This window comes from Gossypium arboreum, unplaced genomic scaffold (assembly GCF_025698485.1).
Source record: "Gossypium arboreum isolate Shixiya-1 unplaced genomic scaffold, ASM2569848v2 Contig00209, whole genome shotgun sequence".
NCBI classification, from domain to species: domain Eukaryota; kingdom Viridiplantae; phylum Streptophyta; class Magnoliopsida; order Malvales; family Malvaceae; genus Gossypium; species Gossypium arboreum.
The window spans coordinates 1,643-19,534 of record NW_026440326.1 but is presented as its reverse complement, the minus strand read 5'-3'; the positions used below and the strand labels follow the sequence as shown (position 1 = coordinate 19,534).

The 17,892-nt window shown below is 34.9% G+C and overlaps 3 protein-coding genes across 3 annotated transcripts; all 3 read right to left on the bottom strand.

Moving 5' to 3' along the window:
* Positions 1 to 5,952: 5,952 nt before the first annotated feature.
* Positions 5,953 to 6,668, bottom strand: LOC108450921 (uncharacterized). The gene is made up of 3 exons (XM_017748684.1): positions 6,359 to 6,668; positions 6,082 to 6,274; positions 5,953 to 5,992 (listed from the first exon to the last, which is right to left on the bottom strand). The coding sequence occupies exons 1-3, from the start codon at positions 6,666 to 6,668 to the stop codon at positions 5,953 to 5,955; spliced, it is 543 nt and encodes a 180-aa protein (XP_017604173.1).
* Positions 6,669 to 13,583: 6,915 nt separating this feature from the next.
* LOC108450922 (uncharacterized) lies at positions 13,584 to 13,964 on the bottom strand. Its single transcript, XM_017748685.1, has one exon. It carries the CDS (start codon positions 13,962 to 13,964, stop codon positions 13,584 to 13,586), a length of 381 nt encoding a protein of 126 aa, XP_017604174.1.
* Positions 13,965 to 16,336: 2,372 nt separating this feature from the next.
* LOC108450923 (uncharacterized) lies at positions 16,337 to 16,717 on the bottom strand. The gene has a single exon (XM_017748686.1). It carries the CDS (start codon positions 16,715 to 16,717, stop codon positions 16,337 to 16,339), a length of 381 nt encoding a protein of 126 aa, XP_017604175.1.
* Positions 16,718 to 17,892: the final 1,175 nt, after the last annotated feature.

Here is a 17,892-nt window from a genome sequence, read left to right as displayed (position 1 = left end):
TTAGGAAGTTTTAAATATTATCGTTTCAGGAAAAATATTTATTTTATTAAATTACCACTAGAAAATTTTTATGTATTTATTATTACGGATATTTTAAATTTTTATAAAATTTTAATTAGTATTATGAGATAAAATTATTATTATTAGAAAAATATTCTTGTATGTATGTTTGAAAATTTTATGAAAATTATTATTATTTACTGTATTATTGATATTTGAAATTTTATTATTAGATATATTTATAAAATTATTATTATTATCGGAAAGGAAAAAAAATATTAGTTGTAGCATACGATTTTGGGATTTTTTGGGTTTTTGTGATTTTAGTAAATCTTGAAATTTTCATGTTCTAAATATTGGAATTATGTTTAAATGTGTTAGTAGACCTTTAGAAGGCCCAAGACTAAGCTAAACACGGTAAAATATCAAGGTGGGATTTTTAAGTGAATAGGAGATTTGGTTAAGTGGGCTTTTAAGAAGAACTGCGTAAGTTATGACACAAATAAGGCCTTGCTGAAGTGGCAAGGTGACGCCACTAAGTTCCTAAAAAAGTGGCGCTGGGAAGGAATTGGAGGTCCAGGTTCAAGTTGTAAGGTAGGCATATTGTTTTTCTTTTAATTTTTAGGCATGTACTAGGCATGTGATCACACAAGTAAATTTCGACAAGGGCCTTAGAGAGATGGGCCAATTGCTCTAATTTAATATTAGGGTTAGGTTCTTTTCTTTTCTATCTTGGAGAATTAGGGTTAGCCACCTGAAAGCTTTCTTTCATCTTTTCTGAATTCTCACAAAAGCCGAAAACACAAGTCTATTTCTCATTGTGCCAATTTTCTTCTTCTCTTTTCCTCCATGTTTTCTCTTCCTTTATGCTTCTCCTTCTAGCCGAAACCTTCTGACCATCTTATTCACCTTCTTTGTCGATCCCATCTTCCATTAAACCTTCATCACCAATCGCCATTAAAAGGTCAAATCTGAAAACTCACTACTTGTGCCGATTTCTCCAAAGCCAAATCCTTCAAGATTTTTGTTCCTTGTGATCGACATTCATCTTCTCTAAACCCTTAATATCTCGCTTCAACGTTACTCCAAGGTTATAGCCTCAAACCATCATCTTCTTCATCACCTAAAAGCCGAAATACCATAGATTTAGGGACTTATAGCGAAACTTCAGATCTTCTAGATTCGAGTTCTACCATCGTTTAGAGGATAAATATGCATCAGATCTATGTAGAAATCAAAGAGGAACAAGTGGTAAGTGCTCATCACTTCAGATCTAGTCTTATTTTACAACTTGAAAAAGCCAAATCCCTAAAATCTGGGAGGTCGTCGATTTGGGCATATGGCTTTAAGGGATTATGGCGATGTTTTCTTTCGGTGATTAGAGTCTTCCTAAGCGTTGAATTAAAGGCGTGGTTCATTGGAGCAATCAGATTCGGAGCTTACTATCGATTTTGGCAAAAAGGTAAGGTTTCGAAGGCTTTTTAGGGATATGGTTCGATCATAGATAAGTAAGTTTTGGGGGTTTAGTGATTATGGTTTGTAAATAAGAACTATGCTAATCAATTGTAGGACATCGGAAGTGATCTCAGAGCGATCGTCATGAATCGGTGTGTACTAGAACACCCTTTCTTAGTTCAATTAAAAAGTGAAATGTCAAATTTCGGCATTTCATGGTCATGTGGGTATGCGAATGCTCTCAAGTCATAGAATAATTGTTAGATTTGGCACCGCAAGGTGGTAAGCATGTTCGCGTGACGTTTTAGCGTATTTTTGAAAAAAGGGCTCGATGGGCCAAAATCGGGCCCAATGGGCTTCTGACCAATATGGGCAAGAGGTGGGCAAAGTAGCCGTCGGTTAGATGGGAGAATCAAATTGCATAAACCGATAAAAATTACTGAATTAGCTTGTGTAGTAGCGTAGATCACGAAATTACCCTAAAGAGCAAAATTATCAAATCACCCCTAAAGAGCAAAATTACCAAATTACCCTAAATAGCAAAATTACCAATATACCCTAGGGTTTAAATTGGCTGAATCGCATGATTGATTACTCACGTATTTTGCATGATATGCATTTATTAATATCTGCTGCATGGGATTGGGGTATTAATGGAGGAAGTCTTGAAAGTGGTTCATCCACGTCTTGGAGGCTTTGCCTCAATCGATGAAATTTGAGCGCGTTCTTTTTAACTGTGGTGTGTAGAAATTTGGGTGGGTTGAGATATTCCCACATGGTGTGTAGGGTTGGTGCAGGCGGTGTAGCGGTTGGTGGGTTGAGTAGTCTCCTCGGATGGGCTTGCATTCATTATTACCGATGTTACTCATGTTCTTGAATCGGGCCTATGGGCCACACTGTTATTTTAAAAGGGCTAAGGCCTTGCTCTCAGATTCGAAAAGGGCTTGACCTCTTGTGTCTTCGTTATCTGAATAGGGCTTAGGCCCAATAGGCTCGAGCTGATTTGGGCTTTGGATGGGTTTCAGTACACCGAGTTTTCCCAAACTCACCCCCTTCCTCTTCCATCCTTGCGGTGAGCCCTAGAATTGGTGGACTTGGAGTCAAGGGATTGAGTGGCCATGAAGATTGATTGACGATTTTAAATAAGTTTAGCCTTTAATTTGGATTATTTTATTTTATTATGCTTAAAGTTGTAATAAGGCCGCTATTTTTAATTAATTTTATTTTGGGGATTATTAAACGGCTAGCACTAGGGTTCGCTTTATAAAATCTACTTGTTTTAAAAAGATCACGATGACGCATAAAGTTTCATAAAGTAAATGTTTTCCCAAGAAAAATAAATAATTTAAGCAAACGTTTTGCAACCTTAATCATTTTCTTAAGATGGTCATAATCAAACGGTTTTCTCAAAATTATACAAGATGTTAGAGTGTGGCAATGGCGGTGTGCATGTCTAGGATTGGATCCAAGAGAGCTTGGTACTTAAGCGGTCAAGCGGACTCACCTCCTCTTTTCCCGGTTTCCTACCGGTGCATGACTTCCATTCACTTTAACCTTCTTTTAAAAGTATCTTTTACAACACCAACTCAGCTTTTCCAAACTAAGTGTTTTGAACGCACCAATATGGCGCATCAGATCCGGTCATAACATCTGTGTCGGGTTTGGGGTGTTACACAACCTCAAACATACCTTAATCTTGATGCAATTATAGCCGAATCTCCTTCTAGTTCTCTTCTAAACCAAGCATGAAGAAAAATCCTTCCTTTTTCCTTAGTATTTTCGGCCAAAGAAGAAAAATGGATGAACAAAATTTTTTCTTTGCTTCTCTTTCACTCACGGCAAAAGGGGGAAAGGATGAGCAAATTTTGATTTTTTGTTTCTCTTCCTACATGCTTAATTTTTTATCATTTATCACATCATGCATTAACAAAACATGTCATAACATGTTTTCCTTGCCCATATTCCTTGTCATGGCCGGCCACTATACCATCTTTGGGGAAATTTGACATGCAAATCCTTTATTTTTGCATGCATGATCAACTAGTCATCACACATTTCCCCATCATACTTTCAAAGTTTACTACTAGGTCCTTTCTAGTGAAATTCACATTTATAATTCTAAATTGAAACATCAAAATGTCATACACAAATTAACACATATCATAGGCATCAAAATAAATTTTTAAATTATTTTTATGCCTCGGTTTTGTGGTCCCGAAACCACATCCCGACTAGGGTCAATTTTGGGCTGTCACATCGGGGGTGGAAAGTGCTTTCAAACAAAACCCGCGATCTTGAATTGCCTTGCCATTGCATAAATTTTCTACTAGTTGCGATGAAGGTATCGAAAGGGAAACATTAGCCTTTAGAATAATTGCACTTGTTGACAAAGAAGGAAGTGAAAAGACTAAAAAGAAAATAACTAAAACTAAGCATAATTGATTTGTAGAAGCCATTGCGTTGTTGACTACTATCTGAAGATAATTTTTATTACAAATTTTGATCTTGTAATTTTTAATTCCTTTTACTACGTTTTATAAAGTTAAAACAAATCTATTTTTGGATAAGTCTTAATTACTATAACATACATTAGAATCAATTATAACAATAAAGTTATTTTACAATTTTGTTAACGAAAGTAATTTAGTAATTTATTTTCTAATATAAATGTTTGACTGTACAATTATATTGATTTCTCTTTTATTAAAAATTTTGGTTGCAATAAACTTTTCTTTTGGTGTGTAAATAAAACTAGCCAACTCCACTAAATAATTACAAACGGAAAAAACAACTACTTTATCAAACCCAAATTTATCTAACATCTCTCCTCAGGGAAAATAACAAACACCTGGACCATTGTATTCCTATTTAAAGGCACCTTATTAAGCTAGTCAGCAGCTTTTTTCCTCTCTCTCAAAATACACTTGGTTTGCAATTGGACTATTGTTTCTAAAAACAGATGAATCCTTCTTATCAAGGCTAAGGATGAGCTGGCCAAGTAGCAACCTGCAAAGGTTTAACAAATTACAATATTGATTTGAGAATGTACATGAGTGGATGATGACCAACGGTAGACAGAATTCCTGGTCCAAACAGACCAATATAAAATCTCTCTCAATACGAGTCGTACCTTACCAAGTCCTCTCCATACTGCTGAACACCTTCCTCGTGCAACACTTTCGGGCGCCCTCGCTTTCATTCCTTACTTCGGTCGAAGAACTCGATCCTAAAAGACAGTATGCTTAGGGAATTGATTAAACCCCAATTTTAGCAAAAAAAAAATGAAGCATTCAGATCCTCTAAAGGTGTTACACCTCATCATCCACAAGCACGAGGTTGACAATTAGCGTCTCAACCAACTAGAGACACTCTCTTTCCACCATTAGCCGACACCTATATGGATTGTCTCACCGATTGTTCAATCTACATGCAAACACATTTTGAAATTCACAATGGTTGCATGTAATAATTTGGTAAAAAAATAAGAACAGACAAAACTAAAGTAACACTACCTACCATAGAGAGCTGCTTAGCGTCCTAATTACTCAATTTTCTAGGCACCTATTCTACCACAAACCGCAATGTAGAGTTAGAAACTCTGTTATGGAATAACAACACACCCAAGGACATTTCAATATCTTCGGCCCTTTTTAAGCCAAGTAAACTACTTAGCATGTTACTAATATCTTCATCCACTCCTTCAAAAAAGAAAATGCTAGTTTTCTGGGCATTGACTCGATCGCTTGAGAAACAAAAGAAAGCGGTGAAGAATTATTTTAAGGATCTGAACATTCTTTAAGTTCAATTTCGAATAGATTACAAAATCATATGAAAAGAACAAATGAGAAAGAACTGGCCCCATCTAGATAGTTTGATTACAATTTGTTAAAAAGAACTAAAGAACAAGATGGACCCCGTGGCGTGGTTTGTTTTCTATTTACTAAGAACAACAAAATGCTGCAAAGTAGCATCATTTTTTTGCGCCGGATAGAGTAAAATATCTTAGTAATATCAATTTCAATGATCTTTGTGTACCCATCTTTTCATTACAAATGACTCATTATTCTTTCTTGAAGTTGAATAAAGTAATTTTCAAATGATATGGCTTTGTCAATTAAGAGGTAATGATTCCATGATTTGGTCTTTTGATAATAAGGGAAAGTTCACAAGTATTTCTGGATGCAAGGAATTAAAATAAGGCATTAAGGAGAAGGCAATTAAGGAAAGAAATAAAATGAAATGGAGTACGGCACAAGTAGGGTTGGAGACGGTAAATACTACCAGCTCCTTCTTACAAAAATCTCATCTTGGAACAATAGGTGTAATTACTACATATTTTTGCAAAAGGGCCATAAATGGAAGAGGTAAGTAGGTTGATATTATTTCGGTTTGGTTAGATTCTGAGTCCACCTTGAATAGCTAATAATTGGAATATTAAGGATTAATTAAATTAATGGAATATGAAAAAATTATATAATTTTACAGTGATTATTTAAATTAATTCACAGTTTCAACAGCAGCAACAATGGCAACACGCCTATGTCATCAATATTATATAGTATCAATCAAGATAACAAATTCACACATTATTATCTATACATATTCCCTCAATTTTTTGCCTAATACTCATTTGGATTTTCAAGCTCCAGAGTTGATGTTATCTCATATCCCATTGAGACATAATATTTCATAAATCGATTCCCAGCAAGGAGTTGATGTGCTTGAACCTTTGCGTTAATCAGTTCCTTTTCACAATTAGCAATTTCGGGACCTATAACAGCTACATCATAGTTTGCGCTTTCGGGATCTTCAACCAATTCTGAAGATACCATTTCAAATGATAAGATTGCCTATTTGTATGCCTCAACGCAACAATTAAGGGCTTTCAAAGCCTGGGGAGAACCTGGTTTCTTAATTAATTCATTATATACATTTAACCTTGCTTTGGCATTTGCTGCTCCTAATTTCATAATGAGGGTTCCTAATTGGGTTGTATCCATTGCCGCAATAACTTCGGGGGTGGAAAGTGCTTTCAAACAAAACCCGCGATCTTGAATTTCCTTGCCATTGCATAAATTTTCTACTAGTTGCGATGAAGGTATCGAAAGGGAAACATTAGCCTTTGGAATAATTGCACTTGTTGACAAAGAAGAAAGTGAAAAGACTAAAAAGAAAATAACTAAAACTAAGCATAATTGATTTGTAGAAGCCATTGCGTTGTTGACTACTATACGAAGATAATTTTTTATTACAAATTTTGATCTTGTGATTTTTTAATTCCTTTTACTACGTTTTATAAAGGTAAAACAAATCTATTTTTGGATGAGTCTTAATTACGATAACATACATTAGAATCAATTATAACAATAAAGTTATTTTACAATTTTGTTAACGAAACTAATTTAGTAGTTTATTTTCTAATATAAATGTTTAACTGTACAATTATATTGATTTCTCTTTTTATTGAAAATTTTGGTTGCAATAAACTTTTCTTTTGGTGTGTAAATAAAACTAACCAACTCCACTATATAATTACAAACGGAAAATCAACTACTTTATCAAACCCAAATTTATCTAACATCTCTCCTCAGGGAAAATAACAAACACCTGGACCTCTGTATTCCTATTTAAAGGCACCTTATTAAGCTAGTCAGCAGCTTTTTTCCTCTCTCTCGAAATACACTTGGTTTGCAATTGGACTATAGATTCTAAAAACAAATGAATCCTTCTTCTCAGGGCTAAGGACGAGCTGGCCAAGTAGCAACCTGCAAAGGTTTAACGAATTCCAAGATTGATTTGAGAAGGTACATGAGTGGATGATCCCCAGCGGTAGACAGAATTTTCGGTCCAAACAGACCAATATAAATTCTCTCTCAATACGGGTCATACATTAGCAAGTCCTCTCCATACTGCTGAACACCTTCCTCGTGCAACACTTTCAGGCACCCTCACTTTCATTCCTTACTTCGATTGAAGAACTCAATCTCAAAAGACAGTATGCTTAGAGGCTTGATTAAACCCCAATTTTAGCAAAAAAAAAAAAAGAAGAAGAAGTATTCAGATTGTGAAAAATAAAATAGAATAAAATAAATAAAAATAAAGAACACATAAATTTTACGTGGAAACCCTTTCGGGAAAAAAACCACGGGCAGAGGAGAAGAAAATTCACTATGTCGAAAAATTTTTACTCAAATACAAGAGGAATAGACTATGTCTATTTATAGGCTTGCAAAGCCATATTCTAGTAGGATTGAAACACCTTATCTAATCAATATAAAATAGATGGAGTTTAATAAGGTTTAAAACCTTATTCTAAAATAAAATAAAAGAAGTCTAGTTCTATATGGATTTTACTTTTATTTTATTTTCCATCGTATTTTATTTAAATAAGAATTTGGGTCACTTAATTCTAGCAATCTCCACCTTGACACAAATTCTCAATGAACAAGTTCTTCATTGCGAACTTTCAATAAACAAGTTCTTCACCTCTTCCAAAAAACCCTTAAGGGTTTAACTTCAACAATGAACACCAACCAAGTCTAAGCAATGCTCAAACTTGGTTATAGGAAGTGACTTAGTCATCATATCTGCAGGATTTTCATGAGTGCTAATTTTGCTCACAACAATATCACCACGAGCAATAATATCACGAACAAAATGATACCGAATATCAATGTGTTTTGTTCTCTCATGAAACATTTGATCTTTTGTAAGAAAGATGGCACTCTGATCGTCACAAAATCATGTTTGATTTGAAGGTCTTCATTGAGTTTACTAAATAGTCCTTCAACCAAATAGCTTCTTTACAAGCCTCGATAATCGCCATGTACTCAACTTCGATTGGTAGACAAAGCGATTGTAGTTTGCAAAGTGGCTTTCCAACTAATTGCACAACCTCCGATTGTAAAGAAGTAACACTGTGAGAGATCTTCTTCTATCAAGGTCTCCAGAAAATCAGCATCAACATACCCTATAACTCCATCTTTAGTTCTTCCAAACGTAAGCAAACATTAGTAGTGCCTCGTAAGTATCTTAAAATCCATTGAATCGCTTTCCAGTGTTCTTTACCGTGATTCGCCATGTATCTCGCTAACTGCATTGATCGCATATGATAAATCGGACGTGAACAAACCATAGCATACATGAGAGATCCTCTTGCACTAGAGTATGGAACATGTGACATGTACTCAATCTCATTATCGATTGAGGAGATAAGGCCGATGAAAGTCTAAAATGGGTGCTAAAGGAGTACTAATGTGCTTAGCACTCTGCATATTGAACACCAAAGAACTTTCTCAATGTACCCCTTCCGACTTAGGTACAATTTACTTGCTTTTCTATCTCGAGAATCTCCATACCAAGTATCTTCTTTGCTGGTCCTAAATCTTTCATCTCAAATTCTTCACTTAGTTGGGCTTTAACCTTTCTTATCTCTCTTTATCTTTTGTCGCTATCAACATGTCATCAACATAAAGAAGTAGATACACAAAAGAACCATCACTTTTTTTCTTAAAGTAGACACAACTGTCAAAACTACTTCTTTTGAAATCATGAGAAGTCATAAAGGAATCAAACCTCTTGTACCACTTGTCTTGGTGATCGTTTCAAACCGTAAAGGGACTTTTTCACAAAGCAAACATAGTCCTCTTTTTCGAGACTATAAAACTCTCTGGTTGTTGCATGTAAATATCTTCTTCAAGTTCTCCATGCAAAATGCGCTTTTACATCTAACGCTCAAGCTCCAAATCATGCATGGCAAAATACCAAGCAAAGCTCGAATCGAACTATGCTTAACAACCGGAGAGAACACATCTGTGAAGTCCACTCACGAATTTGATCAGTAACCCTTTGCAACAAGCCTTGCTTTATATCCGGGTTCTTCAACTCCTGAGTCCCTTCTTTCTTTTAAACACCCATTTACAACGAACAACCTTTTTACCTTTAGGAAGTTTTACAAGATCCCATGTTCTGTTTTTGTGGAGTGATTCCATCTCCTCTTGCATAGCAAACATCCACTTTTCTCGAGTCTTCACACTAATCGCCTCGAATAATTAAATGGCTCTTGATTCGCATCTATATCTTCACCACATTTAAAGCATAAGCAACTAGATCAACCTCGGCATACTTCTTTGGAGGTTTAATTTCTCTTCTTGTCCTGTTTTTGGCGATAGAGTATTGCGGTGAAGAAGCAACTCTATTCTCAATTTTGTACGGCTTGAGGAGTTGATTCTGATTAATCGATGCTCCACCGCTTTTGGTTTTCTTTATTGGAAGAGTCTTTAAGAGATAAGTTAGGTAGCATAGCGGTTTCATCAAAACAACATCTCTGCTAATCACAACTTTTCTATTTTCAGACACCATAACTTATAGCCTTTTACACCACTTTATAACCAAGAAAACGCATTTAATGGATCTCGGTTCCAATTTTCCATTATCAACATGAGCATACGCAGAACACCCAAAAATCTTTAAATCGAATAATTAGCGGGATTACGGACCATACCTCTTGTGGAGTCTTTTCTCAATCGCAGCGGATGGAGATCGGTTGATCAAAAACATGCAGAGAGGTCGCTTACGCCCAAAATGACTTGGTAAGTTGGCATTTGACAACATACATCGAACCTTCTCCATGATCGTTCGTTCATTAGCTCGCAACGCCGCTTTTGTTTGTGGAGTATGACGAATCGTCAAGTGTCTCATGATCCTTCCGACTTGCACAATCTATTAAACTCATCGAGCGAACTCTAAGCCATTGTGCATGCGGAGGTATTTTATCTGTTTTCCGTCTGTTTTTCAATCATAATTTTCCAAGACTTAAATGTGGAAAACACATCGCTTTTACCTTCGGAAGAACGCCCAAACTTTTCTCGGAAAAATCATCAATAAAGGTTAGCATATAATTAGCTCCACCTCTCGAAGGCACTCGGGCGGCCCCCACAGATCGAATGGATATACTCCAACGTTTCCTTCGTGTTATGGATTCCTCTAGTGAATCGAACTCTCTTTGCTTCCCAAAACACAGTGCTCACAGAAATTCAGTTTGCAAATTCCTTGCCCATTAAGAAGTCCTCTTTGCTTAATTCGCCATGCCATTCTCACTCATATGCCCTAGGCGCATATGCCAAAGTTTAGTAATATCATCATCGACAAGGAAGAGGAAGCGACAATGATCACCACGATAAATAGAACCACAGAAACATATAACTTGGCAATCTTTCTTTGCCCTTTCATCACAACAAGGACCCTTTGAAATCTTTAAAACCCCACTTTCATTTGTGTATCATGCATCTTTTGAATCAAGAGTACTCAACGAAATTAAATTTCTTTTCAATTCGGAACATGCCGCACGTCACTAAGTGTTCGACAACTCCATCAAACATCTTAACTTTAATTGTTCCAACACTGCGATTTTACATGAAGCATTATTTCCCATCAAAATAACACCTTCAGATCTTGTTTCATAAGTTGTAAACCAATCCCGATTGGGACTCATGTGGAAGGTGCAACTGAATCAAGTATCCACTCTCGCTTACTTTAGAATCATTGGCGAAGCAACTAGAAGTTCACCATCATTGTAGTCTTCTACAACATCGCCTTCACCGAATTTTACATTTTGTTTTCCCTTTGATTCGTAGCCTCCTTTTAATCTTATTTTGTAGCTTATAGCACTCAGATTTAATGTGCCCTTTCTTCTTGCGAAGTTGCAAGTTTTACCTCTGTTTGAAGATTTCGATCTACCCTTAGATTTACCACGAGGATTCCGTTCTGTGTTCTACCACGATCATCATCAACATTCGGTCTTGTCTCCCACGAACAATGAGACCCTCTCCACGAGAGTTGGGTTTAACCACAAGATGCTTCATCTTATCATACGAGGTTAAAGAATCATAAACCTCATCAACTGTGAGAGACTCGCGGCTATATAAAATCGTGTCTCTAAAGGTTGAATAAGACGAGGGCAATGAACAAAGTAGAATCAACCCTAGATCTTCCTTATCATACTGAACCTCCATGGCCTCCAAGTTTGAGAGAATTTCTTTAAACAACTTTAAGTGTTAGTGTCTGACGCACCTTCCTCCAAACGATGAGCATAAAGACGCCGCTTCATATGCAACTTGCTTGTTAGAGTTTTCGACATACATATTTGTTCTAGCCTCTTCCATAATGCAATGTAGCTTTTCTCTTTCATCACATCCTGCAAAATTTCGTTGGACAAATGCAGATGTAATTGTGTTAATGCCTTTCGATCCTTACGCTTCTTCTCTTCATCTGTTAATGTCAAGGCATCTTATCTATCCTAGCGGGCATCCTCTAGATCCATCTGTGCAAGAAGCGCTTGCATCTTAATTTGCCACAACGCAAATCTGGTGTTGCGATCCAACAATGAATTTCATACTTCAAAGACGCCATTACCGTGATCGAGATGAATAACCCTAAGCTCGATACCAATTTGTGAAAAATAAAATAGAATAAAATAAATAAAATAAAGAACACATAAATTTTACGTGGAAACCCTTTCGGAAAAAAACCACGGCGGAGGAGAAGAAAATTCACTATGTCGAAAAATTTTTACTCAAATACAAGAGGAATAGACTATGTCTATTTATAGGCTTGCAAAGCCATATTCTAGTAGGATTGAAACACCTTATCCTAATCAATATAAAATAGATGGAGTTTAATAAGGTTTAAAAACCTTATTCTAAAATAAAATAAAAGAAGTCTAGTTCTATATGGATTTTACTTTTATTTTATTTTCCATCGTATTTTATTTAAATAAGAATTTGGGTCACTTAATTCTAACACAGATCCTCTAAATGCCTTCGACCTCATCATCCAAAGCACGAGGTTGACAATTAGCGTCTCAACCAACTAGAGACACTCTCTTTCCACCATTAGCCGACACCTATATGGATTGTCTTACCGATCGTTCAATCTACACGCAAACACATTTCGAAATTCACATTGGTTGTATGCAATAATTTGGTAAAGAAATAAGAACAGACAAAACTAGAGTAGCACTACCTGCCATAGAGGGCTGCTTAGCATCCCAATTACTCAATTCTCTAGGCACCTATTCTACCACAAACCGCAATGTAGAGTTAGAAACTCTGTTATTGAATAACGACACACCCAAATAAATTTCAATATCTTACGCCCTTTTTAAGCCAACTAAACTACTTAGCATGTTACTAAGATCATCACCCACTCATTCAGAAAAGAAAATGCTGGTTTTCTAGGCATTGGCTCCATGGCTTGAGAAACTAAAGAAAGCAATGAAGAATTCCTTTAAGGATCCGAACATTTTTTAAGTTCAATTTCGAATAGATTACAAAATCATATGCAAAGAACAAATGAGAAAGAACTGGCCCCATCTAGATAGTTTGATTACAATTTGTTAAAAAGAACTAAAGAACAAAATGGATCCGGTGGCGTGGTTTGATTTCAATTTACTAAGAACAACAAAATGCTGCAAAGTAGCATCATTTTTTTTTTACGAATAGAGTAAAATATCTTAGTAATATCAATTTAAATGATCTTTGTGTACCCATATTTTCTTTACAAATGACTCATTATTCTTTCGTGAAGTTGAAGAAAGTAATTTTCAAAGGATAATGCTTTGTCAATTAAGAGGTAATGATTTCATGATTTAGTCTTTTGATAATATGGGAAAGTTCACTAGTACTTTTGGATGCAAGGAATTAAAAGAAAGCATTAAGGAGAAGGGAATTAAGGAAAGAAATAAAATGAAATGGAGTACAGCACAAGTAGGGTGGAAGACAGTAAATACTACCAGTCTTTCAAACAAAATTCTCATCTTGGAACAATAGGTGTAATTACTACATATTTTTGGAAAAGTGTCATAAATGGAAGTGGTAAGAAGGTTGATATAATTTCGGTTTGGTTAGATTCTGAGTCTACTTTGAATAGCTAATAATTGGAATATTAAGGATTAATTAACTTAATGGAATATGAAAAAAATATATAATTTTACAGTGATTATTTAAATTAATTCACAGTTTCAACAGCAGCAACAATGGCAACACGCCTATGTCATCAATATTATATTGTATCAATCAAGATGACAAGTTCACACATTATTATCTATACATATTCCCTTAATTTTGTGCCTAATACTCATTTGGATTTTCAAGCTCCAGAGATGATGTTATCTCATATCCCATTGAGACATAATATTTCATAAATCGATTCCCAGCAAGGAGTTGAGGTGCTTGAACCTTTGCGTTAATCAGTTCCTTTTCACAATTAGCAATTTCGGGACCTATAACAGCTACATCATAGTTTGCGGTTTGGGGATCTTCAACCAATTTTGAAGATACCATTTCAAATGATAAGATTGCGTATTTGTATGCCTCAACGCAACAATTAAGCGCTTCCAAAGCCTGGGGAGAACCTGGTTTCTTAATTATTTCATTATATACATTCAACGTTGCTTTGGCATTTGTTGCTCCTAATTTCATAATGAGGGTTCCTAATCGGGTTTTATCCATTGCCGCAATAACTTCGGGGGTGGAAAGTGCTTTCAAGCAAAACCTGCGATCTTGAATTGCCTTGCCATTACATAAATTTTCTACTAGTTGCGATGAAGGTATCGAAAGGGAAACATTAGCCTTTGGAATAATTGCACTCGTTGACAAAGAAAAAGCGAAAAGACTGATAAGAAATAACTAAAATTAAGCATAATTGATTTGGAGGAGCCATTGCGTTGTTGACTACTATACGAAGATAATTTTTTCTTACAAATTTTGATCTTGTGATTTTTTAATTCCTTTTACTACGTTTTATAAAGGTAAAACAAATCTATTTTTGGATAAGTCTTAATTACGATAACATACATTAGAATCAATTATAACAATAAAGTTATTTTACAATTTTGTTAACGAGACTAATTTAGTAATTTATTTTCTAATATAAATGTTTGACTGTACAATTATATTGATTTCTCTTTTTATTGAAAATTTTGGTTGCAATAAACTTTTCTTTTGGTGTGTAAATAAAACTAACCAACTCCACTAAATAATTACAAAGGGAAACTCAACTACTTTATCAAACCCAAATTCATCTAACATCTCTCCTCAGGGAAAATAACAAACACCTGGACCTCTATATTCCTATTTAAAGGCACCTTATTAAGCTAGTCAGCAGCTTTTTTCCTCTCTCTCGAAATACACTTGGTTTGCAATTGGACTATTGTTTCTAAAAACAAATGAATCCTTTTTATCAAGTCTGAGGATGAGCTGGCCAAGTAAGAACCTGCAAAGGTATAACGAATTCCAAGATTGATTTGAGAAGGCACATGAGTGGATGATTACCAATGGTAGACAAAATTCTCGGTCCAAACAGACCAATATAAATTCTCTCTCAATACAAGCCGTACCTTACCAAGTCCTCTCCATACTGCTGAACACCTTTCTCGTGCAACACTTTCGGGCGCCCTCACTTTCATTCCTTACTTCGATCGAAGAACTCGATCCCAAAAGACAGATATGCTTAGAGACTTGATTAAACCCCAATTTTAGTAAAAAAAGAAGCATTTAGATCCTCTAAATGCCTTAGACCTCATCATCCACAAGCACGAGGTTGACAATTAGCGTCTCAACCAACTAGAGACACTCTCTTTCCACCATTAGCCGACACCTATATGGATTGTCTTACCGATCGTTCAATCTACACGCAAACACATTTCGAAATTCACATTGGTTGCATGCAATAATTTGGTAAAGAAATAAGAACAGACAAAACTAGAGTAACACTACCTGCCATAGAGAGCTGCTTAGCATCCCAATTACTCAATTTTCTAGGCACCTATTCTACCACAAACCGCAATGTAGAGTTAGAAACTCTGTTATGGAATAACGACACACCCAAATACATTTCAATATCTTAGGGCCTTTTTAAGCCAAGTAAACTACTTAGCATGTTACTAAGATCATCACCCACTCATTCAGAAAAGAAAATGCTGGTTTTCTGGGCATTGGCTCGATGGCTTGCGAAACTAAAGAAGGCGGTGAAGAATTTCTTTAAGGTTCTAAACATTCTTTAAGTTCAATTTCTAATAGATTACAAAATCATATGCAAAGAACAAATGAGAAAGAACTGGCCCCATCTAGAAAGCTTGATTACAATTTGTTAAAAAGAACTAAAGAACAAAATTGATCTGGTGGCGTGGTTTGATTTCAATTTACTAAGAACAACAAAATGCTGCAAAGTGGCATCATTTTTTTCGACAGATAGTGTAAAATATCTTAGTAATATCTATTTAAATTATCTTTTTGTTCCCATATTTTCTTTACAAATGACTCATTATTCTTTCTTGAAGTTGAAGAAAGTAGTTTTCAAAGGATAATGCTTTGTCAATTAAGAGGTAATGATTCCATGATTTGGTCTTTTAATAATAAGGGAAAGTTCACTAGTACTTCTAGATGCAAGGAATTAAAAGAAAGCATTAAGGAGAAGGCAATTAAGGAAAGAAATAAACTGAAATACAGTACAGCACAAGCAAGGTGGGAGACGGTAAAGACTACCAGCTCTTTCTTACAAAAATCTCATCTTGGAACAATAGGTGTAATTAATACATATTTTTGGAAAAGTGTCATAAATGGAAGAGGTAAAAAGGTTGATATTATTTCGGTTTGGTTAGATTATGAGTCTACTTTGAATAGCTAATAATTGGAATATTAAGGATTAATTAACTTAATGGAATATGAAAAAAATATATAATTTTACAGTGATTATTTAAATTAATTCACAGGTTCAACAGCAGCAACAATGGCAACACGCTTATGCTCTCAATATTATATAGTATCAATCAAGATAACAAATTCACACATTATTATCTATACATATTCCCTTAATTTTTTGCCTAATACTCATTTGGATTTTCAAGCTCCAGAGTTGATGTTATCTCATATCCCATTGAGACATAATATTTCATAAATCGATTCCCAGCAAGGAGCCGGGTTGCTTGAACCTTTGCATTAATCAGCTCCTTTTCACAATTAGCAATTTCGGAACCTATAACAGCTACATCATAGTTTGTGGTTTGGGGATCTTCAACCAATTCTGAAGATACCATTTCAAATGATAAGATTGCGTATTTGTATGCCTCAACGCAACAATTAAGGGCTTTCAAAGCCTGGGGAAAACCTAGTTTCTTAATTAATTCATTATATACATTCAACGTTGCTTTGGCATTTGCTGCTCCTAATTTCATAGTGAGGGTTCCTAATTGGGTTGTATCCATTGCCGCAATAATTTCGGGAGTGGAAAGTGCTTTCAGGCAAAACCTTCGATTTTGAATTGCCTTGCCGTTGCATAAATTTTCTACTAGTTGCAATGAAGGTATCGAAAGGGAAACATTAGCCTTTGGAATAATTGCACTTGTTGACAAAGAAGAAAGTGAAAAGACTAAAAAGGAAATAACTAAAACTAAGCATAATTGATTTCGAGGAGATATTTTTTATTACAAATTTTGATCTTATGATTTTTTTATTTCTTTCACTACGTTTTATAAAGGTAAAACAAATCTATTTTTGGATAAGTCTTAGTTACGATAACATACATTAGTATCAATTATAACAATAATGTTATTTTACAATTTTGTTAAGGAAACTAATTTAGTAATTTATTTTCTAATATAAATTGTAACACTCCTAACCCGTATCCGTTGCCGGAATAAGGTTATGAGGTATTACTTGACTGAACAAAACTTCTATAAGGTCAACGATATTTACCAGACATAAATTATCAACAATGCAACCTGTCTCATTGATTTTTTCATAAGAGCTCTTATAAATTTCCAAAATGACTAACTATCAAAACATAACCGAATATCTAATAACAAATTAACTACTATCAAGTTATAACTAAAACATTTCAACACATTAGTTAAATTATAAGGCTTCTCTAAACAAAATAAGCGAGCCATCTTCGCATGGCTATAATGTATACAAAGTCAAAATATCATTCTACCTATAGTCTATCCTATACATGCCTTAAATCATGATGATATACCATCTTCTCAACTCACATAATGACTCGGTAGTGTGATGATATCTCCGCTCTTCCAACTCGAACTAAAGGATAAACCTATAAGGAATGGAAAAGAGAACACGGAGTAAGCTTCAATGCTTAGTAAGTTTTAAGCAATGCAAACAATTAATTTACTTATAGATCGATTATTTCAAATTTTCAAGAAATCATTCCTAGGTAATTGCCATTTCGGCCAAGTATCCATGAACATAATGCATATTTAGCAAATTCACCTCACTTGAATCTGAACTCAATTAAAACCAAATATTGAAATCACAAATAAGATCATAAGAACTCGAAAAGTATCTCATTAACCAGTTTTAACCATGTTTGCAACAAAATCACAAATTCACTACAAGCTATTTTCCTGAGCAACAGTCACTAAAT

Coding starts and splice junctions, on each gene's coding strand:
- LOC108450921 (XM_017748684.1), bottom strand. CDS start 6,668: ATGGCTTCTACAAATCAATTATGCTTAGTTTTAGTTATTTTCTTTTTA. Junction 6,275..6,358: donor TGAATTAATTAAGAAACCAG/GTTCTCCCCAGG, acceptor TGGTATCTTCAG/AATTGGTTGAAGATCCCGAA. Junction 5,993..6,081: donor GAGCTTGAAAATCCAAATGA/GTATTAGGCAAA, acceptor TTGATGACATAG/GCGTGTTGCCATTGTTGCTG.
- LOC108450922 (XM_017748685.1), bottom strand. CDS start 13,964: ATGGATAAAACCCGATTAGGAACCCTCATTATGAAATTAGGAGCAACA.
- LOC108450923 (XM_017748686.1), bottom strand. CDS start 16,717: ATGGATACAACCCAATTAGGAACCCTCACTATGAAATTAGGAGCAGCA.